Source organism: Rhineura floridana, chromosome 18 (assembly GCF_030035675.1).
Source record: "Rhineura floridana isolate rRhiFlo1 chromosome 18, rRhiFlo1.hap2, whole genome shotgun sequence".
Lineage (NCBI taxonomy): Eukaryota > Metazoa > Chordata > Lepidosauria > Squamata > Rhineuridae > Rhineura > Rhineura floridana.
The window spans coordinates 21,643,462-21,659,502 of NC_084497.1; the positions used below are offsets into that span (position 1 = coordinate 21,643,462).

General features: G+C 46.9%; 1 protein-coding gene across 8 annotated transcripts in view; it reads left to right on the plus strand.

The window, feature by feature from the left end:
• Positions 1 to 16,041, plus strand: part of LOC133372516 (solute carrier family 2, facilitated glucose transporter member 5-like) — an 87,907-nt gene that overhangs the window by 20,450 nt on the left and 51,416 nt on the right. For all 8 annotated transcript variants that reach the window (XM_061601256.1, XM_061601255.1, XM_061601257.1 and 5 more), the window contains 11 exons: positions 102 to 176; positions 3,257 to 3,355; positions 5,141 to 5,301; positions 5,867 to 5,991; positions 8,477 to 8,629; positions 9,645 to 9,770; positions 10,670 to 10,857; positions 11,652 to 11,762; positions 12,766 to 12,867; positions 13,365 to 13,437; positions 15,674 to 15,801. In XM_061601256.1, the coding sequence (XP_061457240.1) occupies positions 102 to 176; positions 3,257 to 3,355; positions 5,141 to 5,301; positions 5,867 to 5,991; positions 8,477 to 8,629; positions 9,645 to 9,770; positions 10,670 to 10,857; positions 11,652 to 11,762; positions 12,766 to 12,867; positions 13,365 to 13,437; positions 15,674 to 15,801 (1,341 nt within the window). The remainder of the gene's footprint in view (positions 1 to 101; positions 177 to 3,256; positions 3,356 to 5,140; positions 5,302 to 5,866; positions 5,992 to 8,476; positions 8,630 to 9,644; positions 9,771 to 10,669; positions 10,858 to 11,651; positions 11,763 to 12,765; positions 12,868 to 13,364; positions 13,438 to 15,673; positions 15,802 to 16,041) is intronic.

Genomic DNA, 16,041 nt, shown 5'->3' on the forward strand with positions numbered 1-16,041 from the left:
TTCCCTAACACACTCAGCATGTATGTGTGTGTATATATATATATATATGTGTGTGTATTCTGTTCATGTGGGGTTATTCTCTGCATTGCTACTACAAATAGAAGGCAGAGCTGAGAGGAAGAACATTTAAAATGAAGATGGAGAGAAATCATACAAGCATGGAGCCCAAGAAGGGGGTGAGTGTCTGATTGACCTACTGCGCTGAGCTCTGTTTCTGTGCATGTGGGTTGAGAGGGAAATGGGCAAAACTGGGAGGACTTTGCTAGCTGCAACACAGACACATGTCTATTTGATGGGGAAGTGGCACAGCCGCTGTGAGATGTGAGGGTCTGGGAATGGTCCCGTGGTTGTGAAACTTTGGACCCCACTGACAGAACTTTGTAAGCTGTGGCTCAAAAGGGACCTTATCAGAACAACAGACGCTAATGCACAGAAAAATACTGGATTTAAAAAAAAATTAAAAAGAGGCAATGGAGTTAGGGTGTTGAGCTGAATGTTGGGGAGATTTTATTTTCCTTCCTGTTGACTGTTTTGACTGAGCAGCAACATTATCTCCAAGCTTGCAATCAACATGCAATAGCTGAGAGTCCATTTTCTGGAGCCTTTTTAGCTCTGTGCGGCTTTGTCTCAGTATGCAGTACTGTTTTTGTTCAAGCCAAGAGTCTGCATGGGGCTAGCAACGCTGCAGGGAAACAAAGGCTTAATTTACACTTCTGATTGCCAAGGATGCAAACTGCAGGAGCGGTGTGACTGTCCAAGCAACCCAACCCTTGGCCAGCAATTTAACAGATATCCATGAACTAGCATGCAGTTGTAGAAGTACACCCCAAATCGCTTGCAATGTTGACTGGTTAGGCACAAATTGGAGAGTTATGCTCCCAGCATCCTATGTGACATTGCAATAAAATGCATGACTCAGATAATGAGTCGTGTTGTAAACCGCACAGAGAGCTTCGGCTATGGGGCGGTATACAAATGTAATTAATAATAATAATACCTCTTGAGCCAGTCCTGCAGACCCATAGCTTTGTGCATGAGATCCAGAATTCATTTGTCAATGCAGGAACGCTCAGCCTAAAACATAAAGGAGGAGAATGCCTCTGAGCATGTACCAAATTCCTAGTGTTTTATTCTTAAATGAGAGTTAACAGGGCCTGATTTTACTTTTCATGCTTTCTGAACTGGGAGCTTGACCCTCCACAGGTCTGTAAAGTTTAGATGTGGTCATCTGGTGTATCTAGGTACAACATACTGCACACGTTCAGAGGCATAATACAAGGGAAGCATCCCATTCTCCCAAGAATAAATGTTGCACTTTTGCATGCTCAGTTATGCAGCATCCCCACCAGAGAAGTACAAATGTAAGACTAGAATGTCACAGAAGAAATTACTTATTCTCCAATAAAGTTAAAATCAGCCCCTACTTTTTCAAATTACCTGAAGGTTGCACAAACGAAGACTTAACACTGCATACACACCATACATTCAAAGCACATTTAAAACACTTGCGCTTCCCCCAAAGAATCCTGGGAATTGTAGTTTACCCCTCACAGAGCTACAGTTCCCGGCACCCACAACAAACTGCAGTTCCCATGATTCTTTGGGGGAAGCCATGGGCGTTAAATGCATGGTATGTACGCCGCCTTGTTCTCTGCTGAGGACAACTTAGGGGCAGATCCACACCCATACATTCAAAGCACATCCAGCGCACGCTTAAAGCTACAGTTCCCATGATTCTTTGGGGGAAGCCATGTGCTTTCAATGTGTGTTGGATGTGCTTTAAATGTATGGTGTGGACCAATCTAAAGGGCTTAAGTGGAAGAGGATAGATTGCGGTTGAACTTTAAGAGAGTCTGAACATTAAGAGAGTCGTTTTGATGGTTAGAACCTCTTGGCAATGGAACCAATGAGCTACAGATGGGCAGTGGGTCAGAGGCTGCACAGCCATCTGTTAGGGATGTTCCAGTCCTTGATTTCTGCATCAAGCAAAAGGAGGATGGATTAGACAGCCTGCCAGGCCCTTCCCATTGATTTTTTTTCTGCATGCACACTGTCTGAACAAGCTTGCCTGTTGGCGGGGGGGGCAAGAAAATATCTGACTGTCCTAAATGAGAAGGAGGCCACATGCCACTAATAAATCTGTCTTCAAGCTGCAGCAGGTGGATACCAGAAGATGTCAAAGGGGGGGAGTGGGTGGGGAGAGCTAAAGGGAACAGAGGAAGCATAAAGGCCACCTAGGGTCAGAAGGGAGGCCAGGCTTCCCAATGGAAAATATGATCTGCATGCCAGGAGGAAAGGAACAAATCTGTAATCCGCTAGCAATATTTTAAAAGCAGCCCCAACTGATGGCACTGGCTAGTTGCAGCCTCAGCCAGGAACACCCCTGTTTTTTATAGGCTGGTACTGTGTGATGGTAGAACCTGTGTGCGAAGGTCACTTATCTTTCTGAAATTACTCAGTGCAGCCATAAAATAAGGGATGCATCGGGAGGAAATGAGGCAGAAGGAGCAATTCAGATCACTTGCCTTTTATTATGCTTTCCTTGGTGTTTTTAAATCTTTGCAAGCTTTCTGTGTGTTATGGCTCTGTGCGTAGCTTTGGAGCAGTGTCTTCTTTCCTGGAAAGCAGCTAATGAGTGAAATTGGCAATCATAACAATGGCTCAAAAAACTTGTTTATTCATTTATTTTGAATAAAGATCCGTTTATTTGTTCCTAGTAATTCAGCCATTGCAAAACAACATTTCGCATCATGGAAGAGTAGCAGAAATAGGAATTAACGTGGATGCAAACAAACTGCAATATGAGAAAATGTAGCATGCTGAATTTCCTTGGCAAATCACACCTTGCTACTTAAAAACGATTATTGCTCTTAACAGAATTTAAAATGCAATAAGACATAAGTTATGTAAACCTGAATAAAAAATTAATATTCTAGATGTAGATTTTAACCTTTGTACGGTTGGTTAGTTTCTACACCCACTCACACACCCCTCACTGTCTTCCATCCAGGCAAGCAAAAGGGTGCTATCAGGGTTCAAGGAGGGTGCGTTCCCACCAGGCAAAAAAAACACTCAGAGGGGTGAAGCAGGGCTGGTGAGGTGGTGTTGCCTGGGGAGAGTTCCGAGGCCCATACAGAGAGGGATGGAGGGCCACATTTGATTCCTCACCCTTGACTCAAGGGGACCAAGATACTTCCAGGCATTATGTTAGCAGACTGACCCGTCAATAACTCCCTCCCTGTCTTCTTGCCTGCAGAGAATGACTCTCATGCTTGCCTTGGTGACCTTGATTGCTGCCTTCGGCTCATCTTTCCAATATGGCTATAACGTCTCGGTGATCAATTCTCCAGAGCTGGTAGGTTGAGACCACTGACGTGCAAACTGTCACTGCGCGCAGATGGGCTGGGTGGCGGGCAAAACCCCCTTTAAACTGGATGCCAGCCTGCATGGGATGCCCACATGGGATGCTTTGCTACGGCTGTATCCTAATATTAGTCAGGTGAAAGGTTGGTACCGCAGGGTTCTGTCGCCTGGGGACGGTAAGCTTCTGTCTACGGGGGTGCAGGATGCAGACCAGGCAAGGGCTACAGCTCACAGGTAGAGCCTCTGCTTTGCACGCAGAAGGTCCCAGTGAAATCTGCTCCGGGTTTTAGACAGCACTTTCAAGGAGCTGTCCAAGGTACAGATGGAGCTACAACTGCCACTGCTGAAGCACCTTGGACAGCTCCTTGAAAGTTCAGATTAAACACTGGAGCAGATTCCACTGACATGGAGCCACCAGTCACTACTGGTCACAGGGCTGGGAAGGTTTTTGCCTGAGTCATTATGCCGCCACCCCCTTCTCTCTCTCTCTCTCTCTCTCTCTCTCTCTCTCTCTCTCTCTCTGTGTGTGTGTGTGTGTGTGTGTGTGTGTGTGTGTGTGTGTGTGTGTGTGTGTCTGCAACCCCCCTATCCCCAATTTATCTCACTCTCCCACTTCCTCTCTGCATTCAGTGGGCTTCTGGGGCAAGGGACAAATTGCTTTTGCTGGAGATCTGGCTTGCAGAGGGTTTCTCTGCCTGTCTGCCTGCCTGCCTGCCTCCCTTCTGTCCATTTCAATTTCTTTATCTGTCCCTGCTCCTTCTCTTCTGGGCTTCCCCCTCGCCTTAAATGAGCGCTGCCTTATCCTGATTTGGACTATTGGTCCACCTAGCTCAGTATTGTCTACACTGGCTGGCAGTGGTTCTCCAGGGTTTGAGGCAAGGTTCTCTCCCAGCTCTACCTAGAGACCTTCTGCATGCAAAGCAGTTGCTCTCCCGCTGAGCTACGGCCCTTCCCCATCCTCAGTTCTTGGTTAAACTAGAGAAGATCTTGGGGAACTGGGCTCATATGTTTAACTTTGACACATTTATGCTCCGCTGTTTCCAAACAAGTTTCTGCTGGCGCCACTGCTGCATTTAATTCCTCTGTGGTGCAGAATTAAAACTCGCCCATCTGCTAGTGCGAGAGCCCTTGTGCTGGCAGACGGAGAACAGTGGATACAGCCTGATGGCGATGGTGATGGTCCAACTCCACATAAGGCAGCATCATATGATCAAGTCATTGTTTCTTTTTGGAATTATGACCACCATCAACCAGAGATGATAAATGTTGATGCTGTTTACATCAGGGACAGGGGACCTGTAGCCCTCCAGATATTGCTGGACTCCTAGCTCCCATCAGCCCCAGCCAGCATGGCCAATAGTCAGGGATAGTGGGGAGTCATAGTCCAATAACATTTGGGGGGCCACAGCTTCCCTAGCCCTGCATTAAAGGGAGGCAAAGTTGTGATGGTGATAGCTAGGGGCAGTAAAGGCAAGTGATGGTCAGAGTTATAATTGAGGCAGCTAGGGGTGGTAAAGGCAAGTGATGGTCAGAGCTGTGGTTGGGGTAGCTGGGGCAGTAAAAGCAAATGACCCCACCTAGTTCAGAGATGAGGAACATCTGTGGCCTTCCAGCAGTTGTTGGACTCCAGTTCCCATCAGCCCCAGCCAGCATGGCCAATAATCTGGGATGGTGGAAGTTGTAGTTTAGCAACATCTGGAAGGCTACCAGTTCTCTATTCCAGGCTTACTTAAAACAGGTCATTGCTCATGAGACCCTTGCCCCTGTCTTCTCCCAGTTCATGAAAGATTTTTACAATGAAACCTACTACGAAAGGAAGGGCGAGTACATGGATGAGAACTTGATGTTGGCCCTCTGGTCTCTCACGGTGTCTTTCTTCCCCCTCGGAGGCTTCTTCGGGTCACTTATGGTTGGCCCCATGGTGAACAAATGTGGCAGGTAAGAAAAATGATCTTCTGGCTTACATTGTGGGAGTGTTGCAAGATGCGTTGTGATGTGATGCGATGCAGCGGGGTGTGAAGCAGGGGCAGCCAACGTGATGCCTTCTTTCCAGACGTTGCCGAACCCGAACTCCCATCAGCCCTGGCCAGTGTAGCCAAGGGTCAGGGATGGTGGGAATCGCAGCTCAACATCATCTGGAGGGCCACCAGGCACAGTTATGGGGGAAGTCACTTGGGGGCAACAGTAAAGGCAAGTGATGGTCTAGTTAAAGGATGGGGAACCTGAGGCCCCTCCAAATGTTGCTGGACTCTGCCTCCCAGCAGCCAGCATGCCCATTGGTTAGGGATGGTGGGAGTTGTAATCTAGCAACTTCTGGAAGGCCACCAGTCCCCCATCTCTGGACTAAGATCTCCAGGGAGCTGGGAGCACCAACTAGGGAGAAGGCTCCCTGCTGTGTCTCTGCATGAGTGGCTGCTTTGGCTGCGCAGCCTTGATCCATCGTGTGAGCCTCCTCTCATCTCAGAGGGACTCTGATGCCTTGTCTCCCTCTCTTCCTTCCCAGAAAGGGCACCTTACTGATCAACAACATCTTCTCCATCATCCCTGCCATTCTCATGGGCACCTCCAAGGTGGCAAAGACTTTCGAGGTGATCATCGTTTGCCGCATCATCATCGGTATATGTGCAGGTGAGCAGGAGGCATGGAGAGAAGGGCGGCCCCCAGCTCAGCGGCAGAGCCACCTGCTTTGCATGCCCAAGGTCCCAGGGTTCAATCCCCGACGGCATCTCCAGGTAGGGCTGGGAAAGACTAGAAACCCTGGAAAGCTGCTGCCAGTCAGTGTTAACAGTACTGAGCTACATGGGCTAACGGTCTGACTCTGTATAAGGTGGCTTCCTATATCTTAAGGGAAGGGCTGTAGTTCAGTGGCCCAGCATTTGCTTTGCGTGCTGCAGGAGGCCCTCAGAATTGACTCTTACCTGGAAAAAAATGCAGCAACGTGCCTACGTTCCAGTTATTGTCTTGCCTTCACGTTTCCCCACTTGCTGCTTCGACAGCAGGGATGGGTAACCTTAGGCCCTCCAAGCCTCTTCTGTCAGGCCCTCGGGACTCTCCCGAGCCAGACTCCCCACCAGCCCTGCTTCGCATTCTCCTTGAGGGTCTTTGCCTGGCTGAATTGCAGCCATGAACTCTGATGAAGCCTCCTGAGGATAGAGAGGGGAGTGTGAGTGTGTGTACCAAGGTAATGCTCACATCCGTTGCTCCGCCCACCACTGCCATGTGGCCCCCAGAAGGGAATGTGGCCCTTTGGCTGGAAAAGCGTTCCCTCTCCTACGGCCCTGCAGCTCTGATCCACGCAGTGTGGATTGATTCAAAGTACGGAAGATAAACGGGAGGCAAGATTGTGAGAGCAGCTTAATCCTCTCTAACAAATGGGCTAGAACTTGAACAGGTGTTGGAAAATAACGCGAACAATATATGTTGACCACTGGCCCCCTGTAGCAAAACACTCAGTGTTGTATTAGCTTTCTTACGTACACTTTTGGAGATTGATGGCGGAGGTTGCCAGAGTGTTTTCCTTGGTGATCTAACCTGGGATGCCCTGTGAGGATATTGTAAACTGTGCAGTGGACACGTGACTTCAGCTTCATTCCCCCCCCCCCCTTTGGTGGTTTCTCTCCTTGTCACAGCTGGCCTTCAGGGCCTCTAAGTCGAAACTGTTCCCAGACTGTTTCTCTGTTCCCTCTCACTAGCGGGAGAATATCAACTATCCAAAGTGTGATGGGTATTGCATTTCAGAAGCTAGAGAGCAATTCAGTTATCAGGAGTTAATAATAGTTTCCTGGTGTTGACTTCCCTTTACATCATGTTACGTACACACACCCACTCTTTATGTATGGATGTGAAAGTTGGACAGTGAAAAAAGCGGATAAGAGAAAACTCAACTCATTTGAAATGTGGTGCTGGAGGAAAGCTTTGTGCATACCATGGACACCGAAAAAGACAAATAATTGGGTGTTAGAACAAATTAAACCAGAACTCTCACTAGAAGCTAAAATGATGAAACTGAGGTTATCATACTTTGGACACATAATGAGAAGACCTGATTCACTAGAAAAGACAATAATGCTGGGAAAAACAGAAGGGAGTAGAAAAAGAGGAAGACCACACAAGAGATGGATCGAGTCCATCAAGGAAGCCACAGACCTGAACTGACAAGATCTGAACAGGGTGGTTTACAACAGCTGCTATTGAAGGTTACTATAAGTCGAAATCGAATTGAAGGCACATAACAACAACAACAACAACAACCATACACACATGAACACACACAAACAATTTCACTCCTACTGGGGAAGGGCTGTGTAGAGCATCTGACAGAGCCTGATAGAGCATCTGCTCTGCGTGTAGAAGGTCCCAGGTTCATTTGCACAGTATCTCCAGGAGGGGCTTGGAGACACCCTGTCTGAAATCCCAGAGAGCTGCTGCCAGTCAGTGTGGACAGTACTGAGCTAGATGGACCAAGGGTCTGACTTGGTATGAGACAGCTTCCTAGTAGTGAACTTGGTGCCCTCATCAAATTGATATGGTGCCCGGACTTTTTTATTCAAAACTAACAATACGCATGTCTGAAAGGAAACAACCAGGTCAGGTAAACATTGCATGCAGACCATTCGAAGCCTTCTTCCAGGGATGCATCCAGGGATGCCTGCCTTGCCTTTTTTCTTTTATCATGTAGCATCTTGCTACAGCAATCCAAAGCTTTGAGCACGGTTCTCTCTGTACACTCGAGCAGGCAGGCAAGGGGCAAGCACCACCACCCTGTGCTTGGTCTCTCTCTTTCTCTTGTCTGCAGTAAACAGTGCTTCCAGGGGACCCAAAGCACAGTTTACTGTCCCTGAAGCACTGTTTACTGCAGAGGCACATGTACCACTTGGCAAGGAGTGCAATTCCAGCCACACATGAGAGAGCTGCCTGCAGCAGCTGCAATCCAGTAGACAAGGAGCCACATTCTGACTATGCCCCCCACACCCCAAAAAGACTTTGTTAAAAGGAGCTTCTTCCCCAGAGGATTTGTTAACTGAGGCATTACTATACTGCAATATTTTGTTGCTGGTCCCAGCTGCATCTGGACTAAATCTTCTGCTTTTTTTTTAATTGTCTATGCAACCAGGCTTGTCTTCCAACGTTGTCCCTATGTATCTTGGAGAGCTGTCTCCCAAAAACCTAAGGGGGGCCGTGGGGGTGGTTCCACAGCTCTTTATCACAATCGGGATCCTCGTTGCTCAGATTCTCGGTATGCGGATGATTCTCGGAAGCACCGGAGGTAAATCAGGAAGGCAAAAATGCCATGTCTGCTGTCATTGTATTTATCTGATATTTTATTTTCTTATTTATATTTATTTTAAATTATTTAGTGTATTATTTAATACTTAGCTTCATTTAAATTATTATTTATTACATTTTATTTATATTATTATTTTATTTGATATTTGTTTACTTAGTTATTATTTAATATTTAACATGATATAAGTTTAGTATTTTACTTTGTAATATTTTTAATATCATTTTATTTAATATTTTATTTATCCAATATCATTTCATGTCTTTTTCTACTGAAAGCATTTTTTTTACCCTGCTCTTCTGCCAAAAAGGCTCCTGGCAGGGCCAGCGCCAGCCTGCCCTGGGCCTGTGATGCCATAGCCCAACAACCCCTTCCAATACGGGCTGCATGGAGCTAACGGGCTCGCCAGCATGGCCCACCTACCTCCTGCGTCATGTGAATGACGTGAGTGCATAGTGTGCAGGCCTGCCATCAACCAAGATGGCAGCGGGGATGTCAGCCTCTTAGGGAAGCCCCCACCATCATCTTGGGTGATAGTAGGCATGCATGTGCAGTATGCACAGCGTTCACCGTGACAGGAGAGGTAGGTAGGATGGGCGGGCAGGCTTGTTGAAGCCTGTGCTGCCTGTATGGGGAGGGTGCCTGGGAGCTCCCTCTCCACTATCTGCGGCAGCGTCAAGTTGCAGGACCCAACTCTGCCACAGATCATGGAACTAGAGTGCCACCCTCCCACCCTAACGAGGGGCTCTTCAGGGACCCCTCTCTGCTGTCAGAGCCTTCGGCCAGGGCCCAGCCTGGTTACCCTTTGGCACCGGGCCTGGCTCATGGAGCAGCTTATGTTATTAGATGGTGCCTTATTTCCCAGACGTATAACCTAAGACACAACACAAAAGGAAAAAAAGAGGGAGGGAGGAGGAAAGGTATAATGAAAAGAGTTGCATAATATCCATCTCAGCAGGCATGGTGATGTTTCTCTTTTCTCTCTCTCTCGTTGCAGGCTGGCCTATTCTGTTGGGTCTAACTGGGGTTCCTGCAGCATTGCAGCTTCTTCTGCTCCCCTTCTTTCCGGAGAGTCCCAGGTATCTGCTGATCCAGAAAGGAGATGAAGAGGGCGCCAAGACAGGTACTACACCTACTATAAGACATGCCCAGATGTGTGTGACCACCTGTGAATTGCCAGGAACACTTAATGTTTCTTGGCACTAGAACGTTATTTGGAGATGTCTCTGATCTTATTTATTTATTCGATTTATATCCTGCCCTTCCTCCCAGTAGGAGCCCTTTCTCCCCACGGGACACCTGGAAGTCATGGATCTTGAGCGCTTTCATTCTTTTTCCATGTACTCCCCCATCACTGAAGTGCAAGACCTCGTGATGTTGGCTTGGGCTGCTCACTAGACCCCGCCGAAGCCCTGATCCCGAACCAAATCGGACAGATTCAGTGGGCTCCAGGAGCCAGCTGACAGCCCAGCCCTGCCCTGAGACAATCCAGGGTGGGTCAGACCACCTGGAGCGAGGCCAGGGAGGGTGGGAAGCCATGGGAGAAGGAGTGGCAGGCAGCCACAGGGACGAGCAGCATGGAGCTATGTGTAAAAGGGCTTTCAAACAGCAGACAAACTGAGCAGGATTGAACCCACTGTTCACCGGCCTGATGAGTTGAGGGTTCAGTCTTGCTGGCTGCAGGGGCCTGCCTCACCAGCGCGTTCCCCACAGGCAAGCCAGTGGCCCCCCAGGCCCACGACGCCACGTGATGGTGGACTGCAGCTCCCACCATCCCTGGCGATAGGCCATGCTGGCTGGGGCTGATGGGAGTTGGGAGTCCAACAGCATCTGGAGGGCTGCAAGTTCCCTGCCCCGGGTTTAGCTGTTTGCACCAATGACTCATGGACCACAAGGCATTAAGAAATGGAATGTCATGGATGGCAAACCGCGGCACGCCGGCATGCGCTCAGAGTAAAATATCTGCTGTCTTTTCCTGCCTGCTTCCTGCCGTTTTAATGATCTTCCTTTCTTCCTGTCCAGCTTTGAAGAAACTGAGGGGCCAAGACGATGTGGAGGATGAGATGGAAGAGATGCGTGCAGAAGACCAGGCGGAGAAAGCTGAAGGGCGGATGTCTGTGCTTACCCTTTTCACCTATCGTGGTCTCCGATGGCAACTGATCTCTATCATCGTTATGATGATGGGGCAACAGCTCTCTGGAGTTAACGCGGTAAATATACTGACATCCTGAATAGGGATAGAGGGGAAATCCCAATTAGCTTACCTTTAAAGATGAATCTACCTAATTCGCCCTTTTCAAAGCAACACGTGGACCAAGTTGCTAGTCCTCACTAGGGACTGGGGAGAAATTAAATTCAGTTTTATTTAAAGGTGAATCTCCCTAATTCGCGCTTTCCAAAGCAATATGTGAACCAAAACACAGCCATCCTTCAAAATGTGCACCTCTCCAAATTTTGCAATGCAGTTCTTCAGCCAAGTAATATGTACAAAAATGCATGTACTGGTGGCGTAAATTTTGCCTTAAAATCCACGTATGTGAATATACCATGCAAAAATGCATTCTGTTTGGGGAAATATACATATGTTTTGCAAAAAAGGTGTGTACAGTATTAGGCAAAATGGCATAGCAAAATCCATATGACATTAAAAAGCTGATGAATTTTCATGAGCAGTTTTTTTTAAAAAAATAATTCACAGACTGTTATGGAGAGCTGAATTTAAGATTAGAACAATCAGAAACGGAAACGGAAATTGATAGATTCACTCATTGCTATTTTTCTGAATAACGATTTGGAGAGGTGGGTGGAATTTGTAAATTGTATAGCTAGAAAGCATCTAAGGCTCCAATGCAACACATGCTTACCTGGGCGTAAGTCCCATTGAACCCTATGGAGCTTACAGCCTACTTAGGCTGAGTTGGATTGCAGCCTAAGAGGATCAACTGTTTACAACACCTTCCTGTTTGCTGGTATGACTGAAAAGGCTGCTTTCATTTGACTGCAGGTCTACTACTATGCTGACAGTATCTACAGGAGAGCAGGCATAAAAGAGAACGATGTGCAGTTTGTCACCGTTGGGACAGGGGCTGTCAATGTCGTCATGACATTATTCGCGGTGTGTATGGTGGCCATTGTGACATCTTTAAAAATTAAGTTGTGCTATGTGCTAGACCATTAGTGGGGATCTCTTCTCAGGCCCAGGCTTACATTCCCTTATGGACAGCTTGGGGGGTGGGGCTCCTGGTGGTGGTGGGTGAGGCCAAAGGCACACGCACTGCTTGTGCCCTTCACTCCAGCCAGGCAAAAGTACTCAAGGAAGGTGCATTGAGGGGGCGTGGCCTGGGAGTGTCCTGAGGGCCGGATGAAGAGGCCTGGAGGGCCACGTTTGACTGAGGTTCCCCACCCCCTGTGCTAGACAGTGGCACGACCCCTCACTGCTCTTTGGAAGTGAAAGAGAAATGGAGCAGTGAAGTTTCTCATTGGAATTTTAGACAAACATTGCAGGAAAAGTCACCACACTGGTCCATTAGAAGAAGACCAAAAAAACCTGAAAACGAAAGCAGCATTATTTTTATTGGTTTTATTTGTTTGATATTTTTAACCCTCCTTTCAGTCTCAAAGGACTGCTAGGCACTTTACAGTTCTATAACACACATACACACACCCCTGACAAAATAAAATTTAAAATATCTATTTCTGTAATAAAAATAGTAATTTTTATCATTTCTTTAATTTGTTGCCAGAGCTTTTCAAATTCAGACAAAGGACCTCGTGAAGCAAAAAGCCTTACCACTGTTTAGGCCTATAAGACAGATAGATATGTCTTAACTTGTATGTAACACAAACAAGCAATATTGTATGTAATACACACATATATTTTGTTATATGCCTTCAAGTCTATGACGACTTATGGCAACCCTATGAATCTTTTTTTGGATATATTCATAGGGTTTTCATGGTAAGAGGTATTCAGAGGTGGTTTACCCTTGCCTTCCCCTAAGCCTACGGCAGCATGTATTCCCAGGTGGTCTCCCGCCCAAGTGCTACCACCAATAAGGCCCTGAATGAAACCCTTGCATGAAGGCTTACAGGCTGTCTCCTGCCTCCATACCTTCTAGGTCTTTATTGTCGAGTCCCTGGGTCGGAGAATTTTGCTTCTGGTTGGTTTTGGGCTCTGCTCCGTTGCCTGCGCTGTGTTAACTGTGGCTCTGAATCTCAAGGTAAGTTGCCTGGAGTCGGGGGGGGGGGCTTCTTCTTGCTAAGAAGGGATTTGTATGTCTCTAAAACATTGCCAGTACCACACATCGGCACATCCATCACATTAAATATTCACAATGATTTTTAAGTATAATTTTCATTGTTCTTCACTTATTACATTGTGTTTTACTGTTGTTACCATTTGAATTCTACGGAATCCAAATTGTAATGTAATATACATGAAAGAAAAGAAGCCATGAAAAGTGCACATGGAAATCATACAGCATTGAGCACCGCACCGCACAGTTGCTACAACAGGCAGCAAAACCGTTAAGAGGCCTTTGGTGATTTTCAAGTGGTCCATGGGTGGGGGCATTTGGGGGGCCACTGCCCTGCAGATCAGATCAGGAATTGTGGTGACAGGAGGGGATGGGGTGGGGGTTAGATTGTCGTTCTTGTTTCATGTTGATGCCACAGCTTTCAGAAATGGCTCTAAAATAGTAACCTATTTCCTCCCTAGTCCATTGAATGGATGCCGTACCTCAGCATAGGCTGTGTAATCGCCTACGTCATTGGACATGCTGTTGGGGCAAGTAAGTATATGCATGCCTGTTTGCTCTCCTCTTTGCTCACAGAAACGAATGGCTTCGTTGCATTTCTATAGCATTATTATCAATATTAATAACAACTATTGGATTGCACTCTGCCCATGAGGAGGTGGCCGAATGGAAGGATGCTAATCTGTTGTGCTGTGAGCACATGGGTTTGAATCCCGCCCTCATCAGCCTTTTGGAGAACCATTGTGGTGAAGTGGTTAGAGTGTTGGACTGCGATCTGGGAGGCCAGGGTTTGAATCCCCACTCGCTAGGTGACCTTGGGTCAGTCACTGCCTCTCAACCTAACCTACCTCACAGGGTTGTTGTGAGGATGAAGTCAGGAGGGAAAGAACCATGTTTGTATGCCACCTTGAGCTCCTTGGCAGAAAAGTGGGATATAAATGTAATAAATAAATAATGTTAGCTGTACTCAGAGTAGACCCATTAAAGTTAATAGACATGGCAATCCATTCATTTCAGTGGATCTACTCTGTGTAGAACTTAGCTGGACGCAGCCCATTAATAATAATTTCATTTGTTCATTCAGTTCCATGCCATATCCACGCAGGGCTGGGGGAAAGACTCCCGTCTGAAATCCTGGAGTGCTCCTGCCAGTCAGGGCAGGCAAGATTGAGCTAGATGGACCAGCGATCTGACTTAGTATAAGACAGTTTCTTATGTTCCCAGAAAGGACCACAGCACAGTGGTGGGGCATGTGCTTTGCACGCAGAAGGTCCCAAGTTCCTATGCAGCAGGTTCTCATTAAATTTATCTGCAGGGAAAGCATGTGCATATCAGTGGAGAATTTAATGCTATGCATCTCCAATCAGCTCCAGATGTACCCAAGTGATGTTCTAGTGGGCATCAGGAAAGGAATCTTAGGGCGCTGGGGTACCCACAGACACCATGTTGTGGACGTCAGCTTTAGACAGTCAGGTGATGCAGATGTCTCCGTTTCAACTGCTTTTATAAGCAGTTTTTGAAGGGTCTTTTCAGCTGTGGCTCCCCATCTGCTCTCTCCAGTGAGGTCCACCTGGTGCTTTCACGACATCTTTTTGGTGTCAGGTTCCTCACCCCCACCCCAGGCTTTAGATGGACTGCACTGGTTTTGTTCTGCTGTTAGTGTGCTGCCTAAGCTTCCTGTAGCTTGGGAGTCGTTCTAGACTCTTCCCTTTCACTTGAGGCTCAAGTAGCCTCGTTGGCACGGAATGCGTTCTACCAACTTCGGTTGGTAGCCCAGCTACGTCCCTATCTGAGTAAGGAGGACCTTACATCGGTGGTACATGCTCTGGTAACCTTACGTTTGGACTACTGCAATGCGCTCTACGTTGGGCTGCCTTTGAAGACAGTTCGGAAGCTGCAGCTAGTACAAAATGCGGCTGCCAGATTGTTGACAAGGACCAAGCGGTCCGATCACATAACACCTGTTCTGGCACGCTTGCACTGGCTGCCAATATGCTTCCGGGCCAGATTCAAAGTGTTGGTATTAACCTATAAAGCCTTATACAGCATGGGACCACGATATCTGTTGGAACGCCTCTCCCGATATGAACCCGCCCCATCACTGCGTTCTGCTTCGAAGGCCCTCCTCTGGGTTCCAACTCATAGAGAGGCCCGGAGGGTGGTGACAAGATCTAGGGCCTTCTCAGTGGTGGCCCCCGAACTGTGGAACAGTCTCCCCGAGGAGGTACACTTCGCGCCGACACTGCTATCCTTTCGGCACCAAGTTAAAACCTTCCTCTTTCCCAATGCATTTTAACTTAAGCTATTGATTTTTCATTTGTTGTAATTGATTTTAGACTGTTTTATTGTTATATGTTTTTATTGTATTATATTGTGTATCTTAGTATTTTTGTTGTTCACCGCCCAGAGAGCTTCTGCTAGTCGGGCGGTATAAAAGTTTAATAATAAAAAAAGGGGTGTTTTGTGTATGTGTGTGTGTGTGTGTGTGCAACAGAGAGAGAATTATAGGTGCTTGTATGAGAATGTTAATATTTTATATGAATTGTTGATGGTATAATGTATTTATGCGTTTATGTTTTTAAATGCAAGTAGCTTGGAGATCTTTAAGGTAACAAGTGACTAAGTTGAATTATTATTAGCATTAGTATTAATTCATACATGCAATTGTTTCATATTCTGAAACGGCTTTGAGATGCTTCACAGGAAGTGATTCATAAATTAAATCAGTGATAATAAATAATATCCCCCCCCCGTTTTCTCTTCTTCCCAGGCGCAATTCCGAGTGTGATGATCATTGAGATGTTCCTCCAGTCATCTCGTCCTGCAGCGTTCATGGTCGGAGGGTCCGTTCACTGGCTTTCAAATTTCACCGTGGGCCTGCTCTTCAATTATATGGACGTAAGGAATTTGTGGGTTCATAACCTTGTTGCTTGGCACTCTTCGGACCATTCTCTTTGAAATGGGTACATTCCCTTCTGGACATGCCAGTGGTAGGGGGCAGAGGGCGGAGCAATTAATGTTAATGTTTTGCATTTATGCAGTATGATCATTTCTACACACACACACACACACACACACACACACACACACACACACACAAACAAACACACCTCTCTCTATCCGCCATCCAGGGCAAGA